Genomic DNA, 21,216 nt, shown 5'->3' with positions numbered 1-21,216 from the left:
CGTTATCTCGGGGAAGATTAAGACCTTGTGCCATTAGATAATCTGCAATATATTAATAACGGTGGTGGATGAATGACAGCTCACAAACAATAGACACTAAATGAATCATAGGTGTTATGTTGGAATAATAACTATAATCTTGCAATTCAGGCTCCACGTGAATATTCATACCTCATCAGCGACATCTGTGAAAACGTTAAATAATGAGTGTGGAATATGAAAAAGTGTATTAAGGTGTTTTGAGAGGAGTGTGCAATAATGAAAATAAGCCTGTGCAGGTGTAACATTTACATTCACATCATATTATGTCGATGATTACAAAAGAAACAATTGTGCTGCTGATTATCTTATTGTTGCGCTTCCGGTCTGTCAATTACTAAAAACTGTCCTCAAACAACTAAGCTTGTGGCTGACTGCCAAAAAATATATTGTCAAACGAGTTGCCGTGCTCCACTGCCCACTCACTTCCCACCCTTAAGCATATAAAGATACCCTTAAATCTGACTCGGAATTGCCATACTCGCACAGACCAAATGGAAGGTTTGCCACCAAATTGACTGGCTGCTGGTGCTCTGTGTCACAATACCACATGAGTGATTCCACGTGGGATCAGCCATTCGCATCATTAGGCGAACAGTGTATTGTACTCTGTCGAAAGCGCTGTCTTTGACAGCAGTGCGACCGCCTATGCGTACAAACGCCAACGCTTTCCAAAAGAAAGACACAATGTCTACGTTTCCCCGAAAAGGAGTGAAACCAGCCCAATGCCTGACTTTCAACATTTTGTGATCCGTCGACTCTTTGATAGCCCTTTGTAGATGACCAAGCATTTGCAAGTTTCATTATTTTATTTTTTCCCAGAACGCAACTCTAAAAATAACCCAAACTCGCACTGCAGTTTCTTTATGTATTGGTAGTCTGGGACTATAAACATGTTTGTTTAGCCCTGCATGCAAAGCAGCATATGCTCCTCTCAGCATCACCCTGTCTCTCGGTTGCCTGGTAATTTCCCTGGCTGAGAGTGTGTGTGTGTGTGTGTGTGTGTGTGTGTGTGTGTGTGTGTGTGTGTGTGTGTGTGGTGCACTGATGGTACACTGTGAAGATTGTATAGCCATTAAGGCATGTAGCTGAATGCAAACCCCAACCCCCCCCGCCGGGCTAGACAATGTGTTTTTAAGCTCTCTCCGAGCTTGGAAATAGTGCAGAACATAGTGCAGTTTTTGTAGCAATCTGGTGTTATTAGACATTAACCCATTCATGGATGTTGATACAGCAATATCGGTCTGTATCTGAAGCACACCGTGGCTTAACATTCTCACACACACACACACACACACACACACACACACACCCCCTATAAAGGATCATCGTTGTTAAAGAATACTGCAGAGTCCATTGCAGTGCCCTGCGTCGGCTCACTTCATGCCGTTGATCCGCGGGGAACGGTGAGGTTAACCACGCCGCCTGTTCTCCTGTCGTCCTGCGGCGGCGCGCAGAGAACACTGACCTCAGCGCGGCGCTCTCCAAGCTGACAGAGCCGGCGGCCGTGCCCATGTCCAAGCTGTCCGTCTCCAGCATGGTGCACAGCGCCCGCAAGCACATCCGCCGCCACCGCCGCGTCGACGAGTCGCCGCTCAGCAACGACGTGCTCAACTCCATCCTGCTGGTGAGACGCTCGGTTACTCCCCCCCCCCACCCCCCCCCCCCCCCCTTCCTCCCGCTCCCCCTCCCATCACGTCTAGTCTATCTTCCTCCCTCTCCCACCCACTCTCCCATCCTCCTCTTCCTCTCCCACCCACTCTCCCATCCGCCCTCTTCCTCTCCCACCCACTCTCCCATCCTCCCTCTTCCTCTCCCACCCACTCTAGTCTCCCTTTCTCCCTCTTCCTCTTAGTACATCTTCCTCCCTCACCTACCCAGTCTTGTCTCTCCGTCCTCCCCCTCCCTCTCCCACCCATCCATATTAGTCTCCCTTCCTCCCTCTCCCGTCCAGTCTCATCTCCCTTCCACCCTCTTCCATCTGGTCTTGTCTAATCTTCTCGTCCGTTCTCCCCCATTTATGTGCAGGGTCCGAAGTTCACTTTTGTTTTTTAACCTGCCGGAGACGAAAAATCCACCAAGACGAGCAATTTTTTCGTAGTTATTTTATATATTTTTGTGATCCAAATTAGCAAAACTATCGCCCATCGGCAGTTCCTTTTGGACCCTGTCTGTGTGTCATGTTGGCAAATGGATGGTTCCCCCAGCCCTCCACCCTTTATATGCCACATTATAGAGGAGCTGACACAGCACTTGGGGGTCTGCTCGGGGGGGTGGGGGGGGGGGCGGGGGTCTGCCGGCCAGAGGCCCCTCTCCACCACACCGATACTCTGGCCTTTTAACCCGCCCCAGAGGCCCAGCCGGTGAGCAGGGCTGTGAATAAAACATCACAGCTTATTAAAAGAAAGGGAGCTACAAGCCCTCCCTGGGGGGCCGCGGCTCCCACCGCCGTCAGAGCCCCGTCTCTTTCATCCCTGCTAGGGTCATTTATTTATGTTTTTGGCTCATCCGACACCTCCCCCACGCATCTCCTCTTTCCTAAGAAACATGTGTTGCAGAGTTTTTGAGTTGAGCCTCATCCTGCCGGGCAAAGTGTGTCGGTAGATGTCCATGTTTTAAAACCTGCGTCTGTGTTTCGTCCCTTCATTTCCTCGTTTCCCCTCCTCTCTCCTCCTCCACCCCTCCCAGTATTTATTCCCGGACGCGTCGGTGGAGAGGTCTCCGACGGGGACGTCGGACGCCAGCGACGGCCGCGCCGCGCCACCACCGCCCGGCGCCGGCGGCAAGAGCGAGCACGATAAAGACTCCGATTATGTGGGTCTAACGCGCCTCCCGCCGACACAAATTATTCCTGCTGCTCTTTAATGGCACGTTAAAGAGAAAACGGAGGGTTCACAGAGAGGGAGGGAGGGGCAGTATTGCTGCGGCTTGAATGCGCCAATTCAAGGATAAAAAGAGGTTTTTGCTTTAGATAAGGGATGGAGAAATTCTGCAGCCACTTCAAAGGCTTTATCGGATAACAAGCGCTAACAAACACCTCGCCACTACTATCGGATTGTGCACAATTTACAAGTAAGCACAATTCACAATTTGAGCAGGAAAAAATAATAATCTTTGGGCTCATTTACACATTAAAGACAGATAAAAAGAAGCGGCTTTGTGTTTTTTTGTATCTGTGAAAATGCCGTCTGTGTACAAAAGACTGCGATAATTAGTCCTTCAAGTGGCATTTCATACAGCCAGTGAATAATTGGTATTCCCTTTTCTGCCATTATATATTCCACTGTTATAAAAGTCAAAGTCCAAACTTTTCCCGCAATGTCCTTCTTGCAAACCAACCCGTCTCCTCTCCACTGACTCCCTCTGCTTCCAGAACCTGTTCAACCAGCTGAAGTCTGCGCCCAGCGACAGTCTGACCTATCGGCTGGCCCTGTGCGTGTGCCTGGTCAACTTCTACCACGGTGGCGTGCGCGCCCTGGCCCATCTGTGGCAGGAGTTTGTCCTAGAGATGCGCTTCCGCTGGGAGAACAACCACCTGGTCTACGGGTAGGTCTCTTCTCCCCAATCAGGTTCATGTCTAAAGGCTGGTGGCTGATCAGGCCCTTCACTTCTGTTCCCTTCATATTTGATTGACCAATCAAATATGTAAGCTATGTAAGAACCAGTGGCGATTTCTCTAATTGGCCAAATATATACTGTTATTATTAATATTTCATTGACTAAAATGCGACTCAAAGACGAGTTTGTTCAGAATCAGCTGCTTATCGCAGGTCGACTGACTCGATTTCCTTCTCATTCATTCCCGTAGCGTCACAGTGCATTTGCCTGTTGAAGCTCAGCGTCCGTCCACTTCAATGGGGCTGCATAGAACAGCTTTTTTTAGTGCGTCGAAAGTCGTCGGCCATTGGATAATGCTGCGATTATGTCCCTCCCACGGCCTCTCAGCTTCTCTGGAGGTCTATGGGGAGTGGGCTGGCCTGGACACTGAGCTTCTGCGTGTTGATTGGAGGGTCTGTCGAAAGACAGTCGCCGTTTGATTGACAGCCATTTTGAACTATAAACGTCACCGGAGCTCTCTTCAGTCCTCAGTCCCATCGCAGATTTTGTAGGCGAGTTGAAAGACAAACTGCAACCTTTTTATTGATATTTCCTTGCCGAAATTCCTTGACAATTTACATTGTGTGTAAGTGTATTTCACACACACACAATTCAGTGTATTATACACACACAATTGCTTGTTTCGATTTAACATTTAACTAACATAATAGTTCGAGTTTAATATCGTTTTGGTAGTTTATTTATTAATTCACTAGGCTAGGTCGTAGGGGTAGGGGTGTGATTTCTTGGTGTTCCTCAAAGACATGGAGTTGGACAGTGCAATGCCTCAGCTTTTCAAACTGTTTGCATTAGTGGCAACAAGTGCAGGTGGAAAGGAGCTTGATGTTTGTGAGATGTTTAAAGCGGCTCAAGTCCTACACCCGAAACACGATGGGCCAAGGCCGTTTAAGCAGCCTAGCTCTGCTGGCCATTGAGAGGACACTGGTCAAGAGACTAGAAAAGAGATCTAGTTGGTATGACAGGGTCAGAGAGCATTTTCTTGAAAAGGAACGGAGAGCAGAATTTACGTATAAATAAATGAGACAATTTTTATGATGTAGGCCGAAAATGAGCTTCCCCTCATTGTAAGACCAGCAGCCGCCACTGGTAAGAACGTAATTGGCGCTCCCCAAACCCAAGCTAGCAGTTGGTCACTGTAGTAATGTGTCTGTTTAGATTTCAAATCAACATCGTGTTGTCTGACCACTAGGAATACACTCATTAAAACCCTCTTCTGAACTCTTCCACTTGCGCAAATGCATGTCCTTCGGTAGAATATCTCTGTAACCAAACAGGCAACACGCCCCTTAAAGTTGTTGGTTTCGGGTCAGGGCTCTGTGCTGTTCCCCCCAGGAGTTCTGCTATAACATGGGGTCTGAGGTAAGGGTAATGCCGACCTTCATATTCTAAACTTACTCCACCCTGAAGTGGAAGTCAGCACAATCGCTCACCGGGCCATACATAGCGTTGCATATTGCACTCAACAGCAAAATACTTGCATACATCTCTAATGGTGCCAGTGCCCTTATTTGCATGCTGCTATTTATCATCATCATCATCATAATCATCATCAGAACCGCTAAAAGCAGAGTCACCTCAATAGAACCCGGGTCTTTCTTTACACAAGGAGGGCAGGTCTCAATTTCGAGAGCCATAAAAAGAGCCGGACGGGATACACAGCATGGCAGTTGCCATGGCGACAACCTTGTATAACATTTTCACTAACGAGGGCTGCTTTCATTCAGTTGGCATTGTCAAAGACGTTCAGATGAACTCACACAGTCTGCACAGGAAGACAGGGTGGAAACACAGGGGCGTAATAATAGATATTAGGCAAGCACAAAATGGGTACAAACGTTGAAAGGAGAGCATAACATAATTTTGCATTAAATGCTATTGGGTCTCCAAGTGTGTGCATGATGAATCCACCAGCGATCCCGTTTGTTGTGTGAGCCTTTTGATTGTAGTGAATGTCAGTGCGTTCCTGTGCAGTGCCAGTGCCACCGGAGTTGGATACCGCACCACTGTTTTAAAAGTCATGACGAATATTTTTTGTCAATAATGCACTTTGTCACTTTAATAAACGTAATACTCATTGGGAGAAATTAGACCGCAAATGTATTTGAAGTACATGCCATCTGACATGGATAGTGTAGATGGCTAGGGTGGCTTTTTGCTCAAAGCCCAAGTATATAGTTTCCTGGTTCAACCCTAACCCTAACCCCTACCTGCGCGCTCAAATTAACCGTATCTCTTCACTGTGTGACCTCCTGAATGCCCGCATTAGAGAATGGTATTGCAGGTCTGAATGTTCTCCTCTGACCGCCCTGTATCCTCTCCTCTCCTCTCCTCTCCCCTCCTCTCCTCTCCCCTCTCCTCTCCTCTCCTCTCCCCTCCCCTCCCCTCCCCTCCCCTCCTCTCCTCTCCTTTCCCCTCCCCTCCTCTCCTCTCCTCTCCTCTCCTCTCCCTTCCTCTCCCCTCCTCTCCTCTCCTCTCCTCTCCTAGGCTGGCCAGCGGAGCCCCTGATCTCCGCTGTTGTCTGCTGCATCAGAAGCTCCAGGTAACCACTGACACACACACACACACCTGCACACAGACACACACGCGCACACAGACACGCACGCACGTGCGCACACACACACGCACGCGAACACACAGACATGCACATGCGCGAACAGACACACACACGTGCAAACACATCCATTATAATTACATATTCAAATAAATATTAAGGAATTAAGCAGTTGAAAACTCTGCGCATCTGTCAGACATAAGAACAAACATATTCAGTTGTATATTACGGCCTATTTTTAAATATCAGGGAAATTGTCTTTTTTCGTTTGAGACAATTAATTAATTAGGTTTTCCAGACGGATGAAAAACTATTTGTATTTCTCATTGACTCAGATTGAGCAATCGCCAATTCTTTTGCTTCCTAATTTCAATAGCTTGTTGAAAAGAGAGCTGCTTTATTTCAGATTAGTCTTGTTTTCAGAACACATAAGACAAGGGATAGTTGGAAAGTTTCTCACGGTTCCCCAAGTGTCACAAACAGTGATGGGAAAAAATTGGTTGAATACCAATATCAGCCATCTAATATTGCGAAATACTGTCCAATGTCCAGTCTTCCGAATGAGGCTAATCTGAAAGAAATCTGTTGTTTTTTCACCATATTAACTATTTGAATTGAAAGCCGGTGACGTCCAAAATAAAACCAGTGCCTGCTATCTGCCTCTCTGTGTGATTGGCCGGTGCAGAAATAGCCGGAGATGGCTTGCAGCTCTGGGGACGCTGCTGTCCTGGCCCACGCGTGTGTACGATAGAAGCATCACTAGCTCCACAGCTAACAGCTTGCGTCTCTTGTCCCGTGAGACTTTTAACGCAAGATGGGGGGCGGGGGGGGGGGGGGTGGGGGGGCGGTGGTTCCCAATTTAATCCTCTACCAAAGCCAACTCGTTTACTTGATTTACATTTTGCAAAGCATAATTCGGAATGAGGATTCAAATGGTGATAAAGGATGAAAACAGGGGGGGTTTAAAACGTTGGAAAAAAAAACAAGAAAGAAAGAAAAGCCAACAAAGCACACAACAATTTAAAATATGTGTTTTTGCTCGCCGAGAGCCCGTCTCTATACAAAACATATTAGGAGGAAATTACCCGGGAGTCCCGCGAGGGCCTGTGAGGGTTTGATTTGAATTGAAGCTGATGAGGGCTGGGAGGGGACTGATATCAAATGGTGTGCATCGCATCACAACGGATTCACTCGCCAGGAAAAGGAATCGATGACCTCCCACGCACAATTATGCCGTTGACAGGAAGGGAGAGAGAGAGAGAGAGAGAGAGAGAAAAAAAACCCTGCCGAAGATGTAATTCGTTCTGAAATGTTTCAGGTATCACCTGGATGGCGTGCGTCATCTTGCGCATTAAAACCCGAGGCAACTCGGCTATGCTTAACTTCACGACGGCTTTGTTCTAGTTTAATAGGAAGGAAATAGCGTGCTGTAGCTAATATGCAGTTAATGAAATCAATGCTAATTTAACCAATGTTAATTTATTTTGTGTCAATGTAAAAGCGTATAATTTGAACGATCCTTTTGCAAACATGAGATTAATTTAAAAAAGTGTTAACTGTCCTTATATTTAGTTCAATTAGTTATCCTGTCGTGGCCAATTTACGAAACACACAATTCTTCTTATTTAAGGAACTGGGACGTTTTTTTTTTTCATTTTTGCAATTTCTCTGTTCAACCGGCTTTATTTGTGTTTCAATCATGCCGCCCGGCCAAATGAACGGCTAATGTGATCGGCCACCCGTTCACCGCTCATGCCGTGGAACAATACGAAGGTTAATGTGCTGGAAAAAATGACACAGAACCCCCCCAAAAAACAGGGAGGAGTGCGGAGTATGATTGCATTAAGACGTGAATTATGAGCTCAAACAAGGGCCTCATCTGTAACAATTAGCCAATGGTTGATTACGATCAATTAGGAGCCGACTTTGTGCTCTGCTTCGCTCTGATGCGGCCAACCCCTCCCCCCCCCCCCCACCCCCCTCCCCCTCCCACCCTTTACATACAGTCTAGGTCGTCTACCTGCAGTGCTGGAGTTTTGTTCTCTGGCCCTGGGCGTGTTCAGCTGTGTAAAAATAGAGCGATGCAACGGTCTCTGAGAGACATCTGGAGCTCTGATAGGAGAGGTTAGAATCCTCTGGAAGCGAGACGTCCCCCCGCGAGATATGCTTCGCGCAATCCGTTTCTCCCGTCTGCGTTGTTCTTCCTTTACCTGAACTACCTCCCACCCCCCCCTACCCCCCGTTTATTCAGTCTCTCTTATTTTCTCGTTGTGTTATTTTTAACCCTCTCGGCCACCATCTGTTACGGCCCAGCCGCTGCTTGTGGTTATTAAGTGGCAGGCCTAGGCGCTTCTGTGAGAGATGAGGTTGTTGAGAGCGGAGTCGTTTGCTCTAAAGATGAAGAATGGGCCGAAAGGCCAGACATTTCAAAACGGCAAAGAATGATAAAGAGTCCCTTTGTTATTGTATATTGGTATTCCATGTACGTACCGACAATTCTGAGCTCCGCACACACGCACGCACACGCACACACACACACACACACACACACACACACACACACACACACACACTCAAACAACTACCTTAGCACTGTGTTTCTAACGGCACCCTCTGTCTCTGCCTGTGTGTCCTTGTGTGTATTTGTGTGTGCGCGCTTGTGTGTGTGTGCGTGCGTGCCGGTCCGCCACCAAGATGCTCAACTGCTGCATCGAGAGGAAGCGCGCCAGGGACGAGTCGCGGAAGGCCAGCGACGGCGGCAAGGAGCGGGAGCGAGCGCTGCTGCCGGGCGGCGAGAACGGGCGGCGCGGCGAGGGCGCGGCCACGGGGGCGGGGTCCGGCCCGGCGCGGGAGGCCTCCCCGGGGAAGTCGTGGGACTCGTGGAGCGACAGCGAGGACGAGTTCTTCGAGTGCCTCAGCGACCAGGAGGAGGCGGCGAAGGAGAAGGAGGGCGAGGCGGAGAAGGGCGGGGCCGGCGGCGGCGGCGGCACGGGGTCGGGCAGGGGCAAGCCCCCCGACGGCCGGCTCCACCCCCACGGCAACATGACCCTGCTCAACCCGTCGACGGAGCCGCTGTACATCCCCGTCACGCAGGTCAGAGCCGCGCGCACAGACGTGCACGCAGACGCTCGCTCGCTCGCTCGCTCACTCACACATGCACACACACACACATGCACACACGGCGTTACAAGTACATGCCGCCCCTACGCTCTCTCTCTCTCTCGCTCTCTCTCTCGCTCTCTCTCTCTGACAGACACACAGCACCAGCTGGGGGTTCAATCATCCTGTTCTTCTAGATCTGGTTGTCTTCATGTCAAAGAACGGGATGGCTTATTCTCATCTGAAAAAAGAAAAAATGCAAACCGTCTTTGCCCATCAAAAAAAAAAACGTCTGTTTCAACTGTGGTCTGCTTCAAAACCCACACTAGACGGTGTGTTTCGCCGGTTAAAGTCATTAACGCGAGTGGTGGGTGCACCTTAACCTCCCCCGGCGTGCAGTGTCGGTTTCTTCTGTCCTACCCACCCCCCATCCCCACCGCCCCCCCCACCGCCCCCGCTCCTGCTCTGGGGTTAATCTGAATCACACGCCGCTAACGATAAATCACTGCAGCATAATTCACCTAATTGGCTTGAGGAGGAGAGAGGACCTCGCTGCTCCCCAAGACGGATCGACTTGTCCGTGTGTGTGTGTGTGTATGTATATATATAATATATATATCTATACATATAGATATATATATTTCGGCCACGGTCGTCTCTCCGGCTATTATCCATCCATCATAAAGGGAGCGTTTGGCGAGTGAGGCGCCGTCGCCCCAGTTTGGAGGCTGTGGGAGCTGGCGCCGGACCTTCCCGTTGGCGAGGGGGGCTTGGTGGAGGAGGAGTGAGGGGGGGGGAAGGGGGGGGGGGGGGTGGTGGTTGGGTGGGGCGATGGGAGCTGGGAGCTAGCCAGGAGAGGTTCTGCCGCCGCCGCTGCCGCACTCCCTCCTTCATCTATTATACAGGGGAGCGGAATGGCTGGGGCTAATGAATGCAGAAACAACAAGGAGAAGACAAGAAAAGAGCTGACCCTGCTCAATAATTAACAGTGGGAGACGAGAGGGGATGAGGAAGGTAGACCCCTGCGTTCTCTCTCTCTCTCTCTCTCTCTCGCTACCAAAGTTTGGGCTGAGCTAGCTACGCCCAATATTTATGATATCGAATAGTTTTGAAATTCAAACTCTGCATGTGTTTCTCGAGAAGCAAATAAGTAACCTGGGTCCCCCTCTCCCTCCGTACCCCCCCGGCGCCCGCCGTCTCCCATCGCCCTCTTCACACGGCCGACGTGTGTTGGTGTGGTGCTGCGGTGCATAGACGATCACGGCGGAAACAGCGCTGGGCAACTGGGAGAGAGACAGGGACGAGACACCGAGAGAGGAAGAGGGAGACGCACAGTGAGACATACACATGGGGAATGAGAGAACAGAGAGAGAGAGAGAGAGAGAGAGAGAGATACAGAGAGAGATACAGAGAGTGAGAGAGAGAGAGAGAGAGAGAGAGAGAGAGAGAGAGAGAGAGAGAAAGAGGTACAGAGAGAAAGAGATACAGAGAGAAAGAGATACAGAGAGTGAGAGATACAGAGAGTGAGAGATACAGAGTGAGAGATATACAGAGTGAGAGATACAGAGGGAGAGAGGTACAGAGAGTGAGAGATACACAGAGTGAGAGATACAGAGAGTGAGAGATACAGAGGGAGAGAGGTACAGAGAGTGAGAGATACACAGAGTGAGAGATACAGAGAGTGAGAGATACAGAGGGAGAGAGACAAAGTGAGGGGGAGACCAAGAAAGACTGGGAGAAGTAGAATAGGATTTATTAAGTGTGCGAGTGAGAAAAAGATACAAGCATCAGCAATACTGCTGCTGGCCAGACGGTTTCTCTTGGGGCCGCGTGCGTGTGTGTGTGCGTGTGTGTGTGTGTGTGTGTGTGTGTGTGTGTGTGTGTGTGTGTATTCCTGTGTGTCTGTTTGTTTTGCCTGCAATCGGGAGGGAAAGGCGAAAAACAATAACTGCACATGTGCACATTCGTCTCGACATTGAGAGCCTCCAACAATTTGAACATACCGTGCAGGTTTTGATGTTTTTTTTTTTCGATTTCTTGCTTAAAAGAAAAGGCTCCCCCCCTTCTTTCTCTGTTCTCCCCTCCCATTGTACCTAACACATGCCTTCCACACACACTTCTTTGGTGGTTTTTATCTTCTCTCCATGTTTGATTATTGCATCTCCCTCATTTTTATTTGATTCTCTGTCCCGGTGCCGTCCTTGCTGTATTTCTACGAGAGACCGCCCCCTCCCTCTTCATCAATGTTTCATCGGCTCTCCCCGTCTCCGTCTCCCCGTCTCCCCGTCTCTCCATCTCGTATGTGACAGACCTCCAATATGGGTTGCAACGGCGTTTCGATTTGAAGGCGACGATGAAACGTCGCGTCTAAGGATTTCGGAGGAGGGTTCCGCGATCAGACACGGGAAAGGCACCGAGGAAGAGCCCGGCCTCTTTTGACTAATTCCAAACAGACGTCTGAGCGGCCGGTGGTTCAAAGGGATCCGGTGCGCTGCTCTCCCTATCGCCTCTTCCTCCATCCCGTAGCGCTTGTCTCTCCGGTGACGGCGCGGTACAGTAGCGGGGTACGACAAGGGAAGACGTGTGCGTACGCGTGCGTGTGTGCATCCGTACGTGCGTGTGTCGGTCAGCAGAGGGGTGTCGTGGTGTGGCGGCGTGGGGTGGCGGGCCTTCGTGACCACTTCATTTGTAATGAGGCGGATGGCTCGGCCGGCGCCTCACCTACCCCGGGTTTAATTAGTCTGCGCTCGGCGGAAACTCGGCGGGCTCTCACCCGCGCTCCCCGGCGGCCGTCTGAAGCCCCGGCGCGCCGCCTCGGGGCCGGCCTAATGATGATTATTTCATTAACATTTTTTTTTTTTTCCATTACGGGCGATAATCGACCCTTTTATAACAAAAATACAATTGCGACGCGTCCAGTCGTACCGCCCGTTCCCCACACGCGCCTCACTGGTTATCGATCCGCCTGGACCCGGAAAAGACACGCCGTCACACAAAGACGACCACGACATCACAAGTACATGCTCTCTCTCTCTCTCTCTCTCTCTCTCTCTCTCTCTCTCTCTCTCTCTCTCTCTCTCTCTCTCTCTCTCTCTCTCTCTCTCTCTCTGTCTCTCTCTCTCTCTCTCTCTCTCTGCCTCTCTCTCTGTCTGCCTCTCTCTCTCTCTCAATCTCTCTCTCTCTCTCTCTGTCTCTGTCTACCTCTCTGTCTGCCTCTCTCTCTCTCTCTCTCTGTCTCTGTCTGCCTCTCTCTCTGTCTCTCTCTCTCTCTCGCTCTCTCTCGCTCTCTCTCTCTCTGTCTGTGTCTGCCTCTCTCTGTCTGCCTCTCTCTCTCTCTCTCTCTCTCTCTCTCTCTCTCTCTCTGTCTCTGTCTGCCTCTCTCTCTGTCTCTCTCTCTCTCTCTCTCTCTCTCTCTCTCTCTGTCTCTGTCTGCCTCTCTCTCTGTCTCTCTCTCTCTCTCTCTCTCTCTCTCTCTCTCTCTCTCTCTCTCTCTCTGTCTGTGTCTGCCTCTCTCTCTGTCTGCCTCTCTCTCTCTCTCTCTCTCTCTCTCTCTCCCCCCTATAGTACATATAGCTGATTTAGAGCTCAGACTAGGTGAGCGTCTCGGCCGCGCTTCAAAAGACCGGGTGTCAAGCGTTCCGGCTACCAAGTCGCCGATTTAAGTAAAGCACTTTTGGTGCCGTCAGCGGAGGGCCATTAGTGGCTGCCGGCGCACAAGAGGCTAAAGAAAGCATTTAAGTCAGGGGACGTATGGGAGGTAATAGCGGCGGCCCAGCTGTAGCTCACAGCTATTAAGGAGCAGAGGCCAGGAGGGCCGAGTGCAAAAAACAATTCAGCTCTTCCTCCAATTCATCCCTTTTCTTCCAGTGGTTCGTTCCCATCCCCAAAAGTCTTTGATTGTCGCTCGCTTTGGACTCACATTTTTTTCTTCTTCGTCTCATTCCTCCTTCGTTTCATTTCACTTTGCAATCTCGCGGCCAGAGAGCCAATTGATGGCCGCTGTCTGCGGACAACAATGTCCCTCTCTTCGCTCTCGATCTGGACCCCCAAACCTGAGCTTAGACCCGCCGTGGCGCCCATGCGTGTTCTGCTACCGCGGGGGGCTCCCGGGTTTGAACCCTGCACAACGGGCCATCAGAGGCGAGTCTTGTTAGTGCCCGCTAGTTAGTTGGAGCCGGACTTCAGATGTCAGCGCGGGCCACGCGGATTGATTAGCAGGCTGTGATTGTTTCTCCTGACGGGAACAGCTGCTCCCCGTAGTTCGGTTGGGCTCCGGAGCGCCAGCGATGGAGCTGTCTGGCGATGTGGGGCCAGTGAGTGACAGGGGTCAGCTCACAGTCTCCGTCCTTTATTCGTTCTTATTTTTCAAATCAAAATCAGAGTTCTCTTTTTCTTTTTTTGTCCTTTTTGGAATCACGTTTTTTGAACCTTTGATGCAAACGAGGCGGGGAGGTGTTTATTACCAGCCTGATAACAGCCCTTGATGCTGTTCACAAGGGGTGTTTGTAGCATGTACAATCATTTTGGTAAAGAAATTGATTTTTTCCAATGATGCTGATGGTAAGCTCAATAAGCTACAAGCTACAACAGTGACCTCATTTTGAGATTGAGTGCAGAAGGCGCACACACTTGGAAACATAATCACGAACAAAGATCATTCAGACATTAATGATTTTACCCGCTGTGACATCACTTTATAACAAACAACGACCGGAGGGGATAATGAAAACCAACTGTGTGTGTGTGTGTGTGTGTGTGTGCATGTGTCTACACGTGTGTGTGTGTGTGTGTGTGTGTGTGTCTACACATGTGCCTGTGTGTGTGTGTGTGTGTGTGTGTGTGTGCATGCATGTGTGCATCTGCTTGCGCGTGTGGATGTGTGTGTGTGTGTGTGTGTGTGTGTGTGTGTGTGTGTGTGTGTGCGTGTGTGTGCGCGCGCCTGTGCGTGTGTGTGTGTGTGTGCGTGTGTGTGCGCGCGCCTGTGCGTGTGTGTGTGTGTGTGTGTGTGTGTGTGTGCGTGTGCGCGTACAGGAGCCGGCCCCCATGACGGAGGACCTCCTGGAGGAGCAGTCGGAGGTGCTGGCCAAGCTGGGCACCACGGCCGAGGGCGCCCACCTCCGCGCCCGCATGCAGAGCGCCTGCCTGCTCTCAGACATGGAGTCTTTCAAGGTGAGACACACACACACACACACACACACACACACACACACACACGTAGACACACGTGCACACACACACGCGTGCACACGTAGACACACGTGCACACACACGCGCACGTAGACACACGCGCACGCACGCACACACACACACACACACACACACACACACACACACATGTGCACACACACATGTAGACACAGACGTGCACACACACACGTGCACGTAGAGACACGCACACACACACACTTAGACACACGCACACACACACACACACACACACACGTAGACACATGCACATACACACACTAACACACTCACACACACACACACCCCTAAAAGTGCCATTCCTGACGTGCAACCTGGAATTCAATCCAGTAAAGGCCATAAAAACGCATGAAAATGATGAATTAGGCTGAAATATTGTTTTTTCAAAGAGATTCTGGCGAGTGAAGGGTCTTTCTGTTGCGCCTTCTTGTGACGTCACCAGTCAAACACATGAATTAGACGAAATACTCGAAATGGTGAACAGGGTTTCTTAGTCCATTGCATTTAGCATGCTTTTTATATGTACACAATAATTAAGGTAATACAAACGTTTAGATATGAAGGAACTATGTCAAATGTATCGTTGACATTTTGTGGGGGCAAATGAATGAGGACCTTGTTCCAGTTAGATACAACGTTATTGTTGCTGCGACTCATGCTAGGGCATGTCATGGCAGACGAAGGTGCATCAAGACACACACACACACACACACACACACACACACACACACACACACACACACACACACACCAACACACCACAACACAAACAGGTCGTTATTGTCATTGCAGCCACCTGCTTCTTCCTGAGCAGGTATAAGCTCATGTGTCAGGCTGTGATTGGTGAATGAATGCAGACACACTCGCACGCGCGCACGCACACGCACACACACACACACACACACACACACACACACACACACACACTTCCCGACACCGAGAGAGACTGCACACGAGGGCGAGTGACATGAAGCCCATTAATGTTGTGCTGTGGCCCTCAGTCAGGGTGTGACAGCGGTAGACCTTAGATTAGATTCAGCCCACCACCCTTCACACGGACACAGGGCACACCGTCCCGCTAACGACATCATCAATGCACCCACGGCCCGGCCGGCGGCGCCTAAATCACGACGTCGCCAACTCTGCAGGGGGGGGGGGGGCGGGCGGGTGAGGTCTGGGGAAAACACACCAGGAAAGTTTCGGATCATCCCTCAGCGTCTTCCCTTCTCCTCAAGCCGATACATTTTCATTTCAGCCCCTGTTTAAGTTTCGCCACCACCTCAGCATTCAATAAATACAAAAGTTTTTTAAAGAGGAAAAAAGTGGCCGTTGCTTTAAAGGAATCTTTGAGAACGTTAGGCGACATTTCCCCCCCTCCCTCCCTCCCCTCCCTCCCCTCCCTCCCCCCCCTCCCCCCCTCCCTCCCTCCAGTTTAACGGCGAAGGCAATTATCTTCAGTCGTTCCTGCAGCATTCGTATCGATGAATGCACGTGTTAATTTCTGCATTCCAGCAGCCAACGCTTTCCAGGAGTAACATTAGTCTGATGCCAGAGTGGATCTTTATAATGCTAACTCTTTGTGTGTACAGACGAGACAGGTACGCATTCGGGTTCAAATAGGCAGTGTGTTTTTTCTTTTGCATTTAAGAAGAGAGATGTTACCAATAAACATATGGTATTGACATTTGATGACTGAGTAATTGTTTATACAGGTGGCAAATGTGTTCAAATTGATTGGGATGAGTCCTAGAGATAAATCGCCTTATTGGTTTTTATCTACTAATGCGTCCTCATTAACATTAGGGATGTTAAGATTCACCGATGCGCATCGGGCCCCGATTTGAGTGTTTTACGATTCGATTGCATCGCTTGGCGGGATCCCGACCGATCCATATCTAACAAAATCAATTTGAAAAAGAATTGGACATTTGGTAGGAATTAATTAGTATTAATTAGTCTCTAGGTTCTACATTCCAAAACGCATCCTGTCTACCTGACAAAAGGCATCTCATGACCTCTATGTGTCTAACTGGTCAACTGTGAAGCGACAACAGATCTACAAATCACCCGTGCTTCACAGCACAGGCTTCACAGCACGGGCTTCCGCCGCGTGTTCCAGAATTAAGACATTTCTAAAAACAGAATAACAAAAAGAAGCTCCGAAACACGTTTTCAACAATATGTCGTGCAGTCGGCTCTGTTAGGCATAGTGTTTTAATGTATCGGCTGCCTAGTTGTTAAAGTGATTCATGCTCACCCAGACTAAAGTAGTTTCTGTCTTTGTGATTGCAACACTCTAAGCTGTGTAAGGCTGTCAGCATTATACCTCGCCAGGTGTCAGGGTACTACACCAACACTTGTATTATCAGTAAATCATGCTCTTGTCATCTAACATCATGTTCATAGAGGCATGCTAAGGCTAATACTAACTCTGGGAATGAAAAGCTTAATTGTAATGCTAATGCAGTTTGAAATTGGCTTTTGTTGTTGTAACCTTTATTTTTCCAGATAAAAACAATTAAGAACAGTTTCTTATTTTCAGTGTTGATCTGGTCCAAGAGTCCCCAACAGGAGTACAGGAACAAATAACAAATACAAAAATATTTTCACAAGTCTCCTCATTAAAATATGTATCCCCTTTACCACAAATACCACTCTGAAGTCAAGCGTTGATGAACCGGAATTTGTTTGTCTTGCATTAGCAATTAGGTCTTTATATAGGCTTGGTGAGTGTTGAACTAAACCTGAAGACTACTTCTGTTTCGAGAAAACGGGTGTTTCTTCAGAGCGGTGACATACAAAGCCAGGTTGATTAATCACGGGAGTGATTTGCTAAGCAACCTGCCGCCGAGCTAACCAGGTTGGACTGTTCCCCTTCTCTCTGATTAATCAACTTCAGCCAACTTTACTTGGCAAAATGAGCATTGACCACGCTGCATCTGCCGCGATCCCGGGGGGGTACACATGCCTGTTGGTGACTTTTCCCGAGCTAGCATTGACAAATAGCCCTTCCCGGCGACGTCAAACGGGGCCACGGCGTTCCATTATTCTTCCTGCGTGCGTTTTGCCGCATTACGGTGCCCTGTTTAGAGTGCCCCTGCTGAACGCTCTACTTTGGAAGCATTTTCCTCTGGCGTGTCCTACCTGGGAAGCGTCAAGTTCAGCCGCGGCCCGGGTTCTAAGCGAGGATGCGGGAACGCTGTGGATACACGTTAGGTAGGTACTGCGGTAGATGGGGGCCCCCCCCCTAAGCAAGGAGAATGGCCTCTAAATTTAGCAGGGTGCAGGCCTGTAATTGTGCTTAGCCAAGCATAATCTGGCATTTTGGCTTTAATTACCAGCTCCCTCTGGGCGTGAGGCCGACTGGGATGGCTGTGATGAATGGTGCAACTCCAGAATATGACAGCCTTAGCATCCGGAATGATCCACCAAGGCCTCTTCTGTTTTTTTTGTTTCCTTCTTTTGTACCCTGCTGCCACGACTGCATGAGCGCACACACATACACACACGCTCACGTTTACACTCACCCACACACACACGCGCACACACACACACACACACACACACACACACACACACACACACCCTCGCCACTGCACACAGGCAGTATCCTTCCCTGAAGGGGGACATGAGCAGTAGCAGCTCACCCCCCCTGGGGCTACAGCAACCAGCCACCCCCCCACCCCCCCCCCCCTTGTCTCCACTTTACTGGGTTAGACCCTGTCATCAATCCCAACCTCTCTCCAACTCCCTACACCGTCCTACACACTTCTTACCGCTCCTCCACTGTGCTGCTGACGAGCCGTCTGCTTAATTACACCCTGCGGAAGGAACACAAGAAAACTCAGAAATCACAAACACACGCGGCAAACACACATAGACGCACGCTGCATCGTGTCGCCTGATGTAAAGGTCAAACAATAGTAAAAACTCCAGGCTGGGTGTATTAGTCAGGTGGTACTGAACCAGTTCTCCCAACCAGGCCAACCGCTTTCCCAGTCATACAACATACATGTTAGGTTATCGCAGCCACCTGCACCTCCATGTTAGGGCAGTCCCTAATGGACGACACACGCAGACACACGCAAAGCAGAAATGCACACACAGACATGCACTCATACAAGCATACATACAGGCAAAGATCTTTATTGTCATCCATACACACTTGCAACCACCTGCTTCTTTCTGTGCAGTTATGAGCTCAATGTGTCAAGCTGTGATTGTTGAATGAAGGCAGACAGGCGCACACACACAGAGACACACACGCACACACACACACACACAATCAAAAGCTAGACTTGTGGACCCTTGCTCTGGGACTGGGAGACGGCCCTGATAGTACTTGAGACACACGCACGCACGCACGCACGCACGCACGCACGCACGCACGCACGCACGCACGCACCCACGCACACACAGACTGGCGCACTTGTCAAAGGAGTGAGTAGAATAACATCTCTGTTGCACTAGGGTGTATGTGTTTTCTTCTTTCATTTGGAGGGTGGATGTGGCCGTGATCGAACTGGGAATAATTTGAGAGGCAGACTCACGGGGGCGGGGCGGGGGGTGGGCTGCCTTATTTTTAATGGACCTGTCAGCCTTGATGTGTATCGGCCAACTGCTTATTGCTGTGTTATGAGATGGACAGTGCCTAGGAAACAGTGGCTGTCTCTCAGGGACTGGCGGTCTCTCTGGCTCTATGCTGAGGGGGAGGGGCTGCTGGTCTCTCTGGCTCTATGCTGAGGGGGAGGGGCTGCTGGTCTCTCTGCTGAGGGGAGAGACTGTTGGTCTCTCCTCTATGCTGAGGAGAGAGACTGCTGGTCTCTTCTCCTCTATGCTATGAGGAGGGGCTGCTGGTCTCTCTGGCTCTATGCTGAGGGGAGGGGCTGCTGCTCTCTCCTCCTCTATGCTGAGGGGAGGGGCTGCTGGTCTCTCCTCCTCTATGCTGAGTAGGGTTGGGTATCGTTTGAAATATTTCGATTCCGGTTCGATTTCGATTCCTGTAAACCGATGCCGGTTCCTAAACGGTTCCGAAATCTATACTTTTTTCTTTTCTTTTTTTATAGAAATGCCATGCCAACACTGGTTCTTTGAAAAGGTACCAGTTCCTAACAGTGCCAGAACCAATATGACACCTTCTTTAAAATAAAGACCAAACAACTGATTCAATTGTTGAAATTCTTCCATTTTTAATGGTAACTTATTTGGTAAGACATGAGCAACTTAGGCTTTGCGAAAAGGTATAGACCTATTTAAACAAATAAAATTGTCACTGTAGGTTATAAAAAAATAGTCTTTGTTTATAGTTTCATACACTGCTTTGGTCTGAAGCACTTTCTGCTTAGAGGTACCTTGGCTAACATAGTGTACTGTTACTGTGATTTAGTGATCTTGGGCCAGGCTGGTCCACCCATCACATGTAATTGCAGCCTTTTTTACTAGTGCTGCTAACTCAGTAAGTTCTGTTTCTCAACAGAATACCAGGCAGGGATGAGGGTATTTGCCACCATCTACCAGCGAGGAATCAAGGCACTTGTCATCTCTCTGTAAAACAATTTTAAAATGTAATTTAGTCTTTGGGAGATTCTATTTGACTATGTACATAAACAATAATTAAATTGTTCTATTTCACTACAATGTTCCTATTTCAGCAGAATATAGCTCTCCTCTTTAAGTAGTCTTCACATCACAGCTGCAAAATCCCCATTCATTCATAATCCCCCTCCCATCACGCTAGCTACATTTTCTATTTACATCAGCTAAATTACAGAGCAAGAAACTGAAATAGCAAGGACAACATGTAAAGTTAGGTTAGCTTAGCCATTCAATTTCACCCCTCTCCGCTAACGTGAACGGTGTCACACCGTCTTGTCCGGCAGCAAGAACCTCAGTTTGGCCGGAGGCTGTCGTTACGTTACGCAACGTTATTTCTCAGCAGCACAAAGCCAGACAGTCAGTAATTTGTAGCTTGCGTCGGCGAAGTAAGCCCGCGTTACCTCAACACTTACTAACCTGCGGAGGAGACACTACTGTTGTCCTCGACGTGGTCTCTGGTGGCTGAGGAGGAAGGGCTCGGCTGTGGGTTTCTCAGGCAGTTGAAGACGGTACACCTGTCAGCCCTTATATTTATTTATTTATTTATTTTATATTTATGTTGTGCATCGTCAAGTGTTTCATCAAATTGAAGTTATTTCCCCCCCCCCCCCCCTTACACAAAATAGTTGTATTGCACTTGTTACATGTGCTGCTGTCATGTTTTGTTTTAGTAAAGTAAAGCCATACTTTAGAGCGTTTTACTTTGGACATGATGGCTGCAGCAGGAGAGGAAAGTGCTCTGCAATTTTTCCGACCACAAGAGGCCGAGAGGATCGTTGCGTCACCGAAATGAGGCACCGAAAGAAATGTGGTCATTCGGTCCGGGTAGAAGCGACCATGTTGCCCCCGGTACCACTCGGTCCTCGTACACAGCCCTAACGCTGAGTGGAGGGGCTGCTGGTCTCTCCTCCTCTATGCTGAGGGGAGGACAGTCTCTCTGCCTCTATGCTGCTATATGACATATAGCTGTGGAAAAAAGAGGGTGTTTTGGTAGAGCTAGCGCTGTGACCACTTTCAAATTAACATTTAAATAAAATATATGGTTTAATACAGTTGTATCGAAATTTGAAAAAATGTATCAATGATCCTCTCTGAGCTCCCTGCATGCA

General features: G+C 49.2%; 1 protein-coding gene across 1 annotated transcript in view; it reads left to right on the top strand.

The window, feature by feature from the left end:
* rab3gap1 (RAB3 GTPase activating protein subunit 1) overlaps positions 1–21,216 on the top strand; it is a 53,848-nt gene that overhangs the window by 14,300 nt on the left and 18,332 nt on the right. The window contains exons 14-19 of the mRNA XM_084479006.1: positions 1,497–1,666; positions 2,728–2,853; positions 3,413–3,585; positions 6,142–6,196; positions 8,903–9,301; positions 14,339–14,476. Of these exons, the coding sequence (XP_084335132.1) occupies positions 1,497–1,666; positions 2,728–2,853; positions 3,413–3,585; positions 6,142–6,196; positions 8,903–9,301; positions 14,339–14,476 (1,061 nt within the window). The remainder of the gene's footprint in view (positions 1–1,496; positions 1,667–2,727; positions 2,854–3,412; positions 3,586–6,141; positions 6,197–8,902; positions 9,302–14,338; positions 14,477–21,216) is intronic.

The sequence above is a fragment of the Micromesistius poutassou genome (genome assembly GCF_964030765.1).
Source record: "Micromesistius poutassou genome assembly, chromosome: 14".
NCBI lineage: Eukaryota > Metazoa > Chordata > Actinopteri > Gadiformes > Gadidae > Micromesistius > Micromesistius poutassou.
The sequence above is the reverse complement of the archived record's forward strand: the minus strand, read 5'-3'. Positions and strand labels throughout refer to the sequence as shown.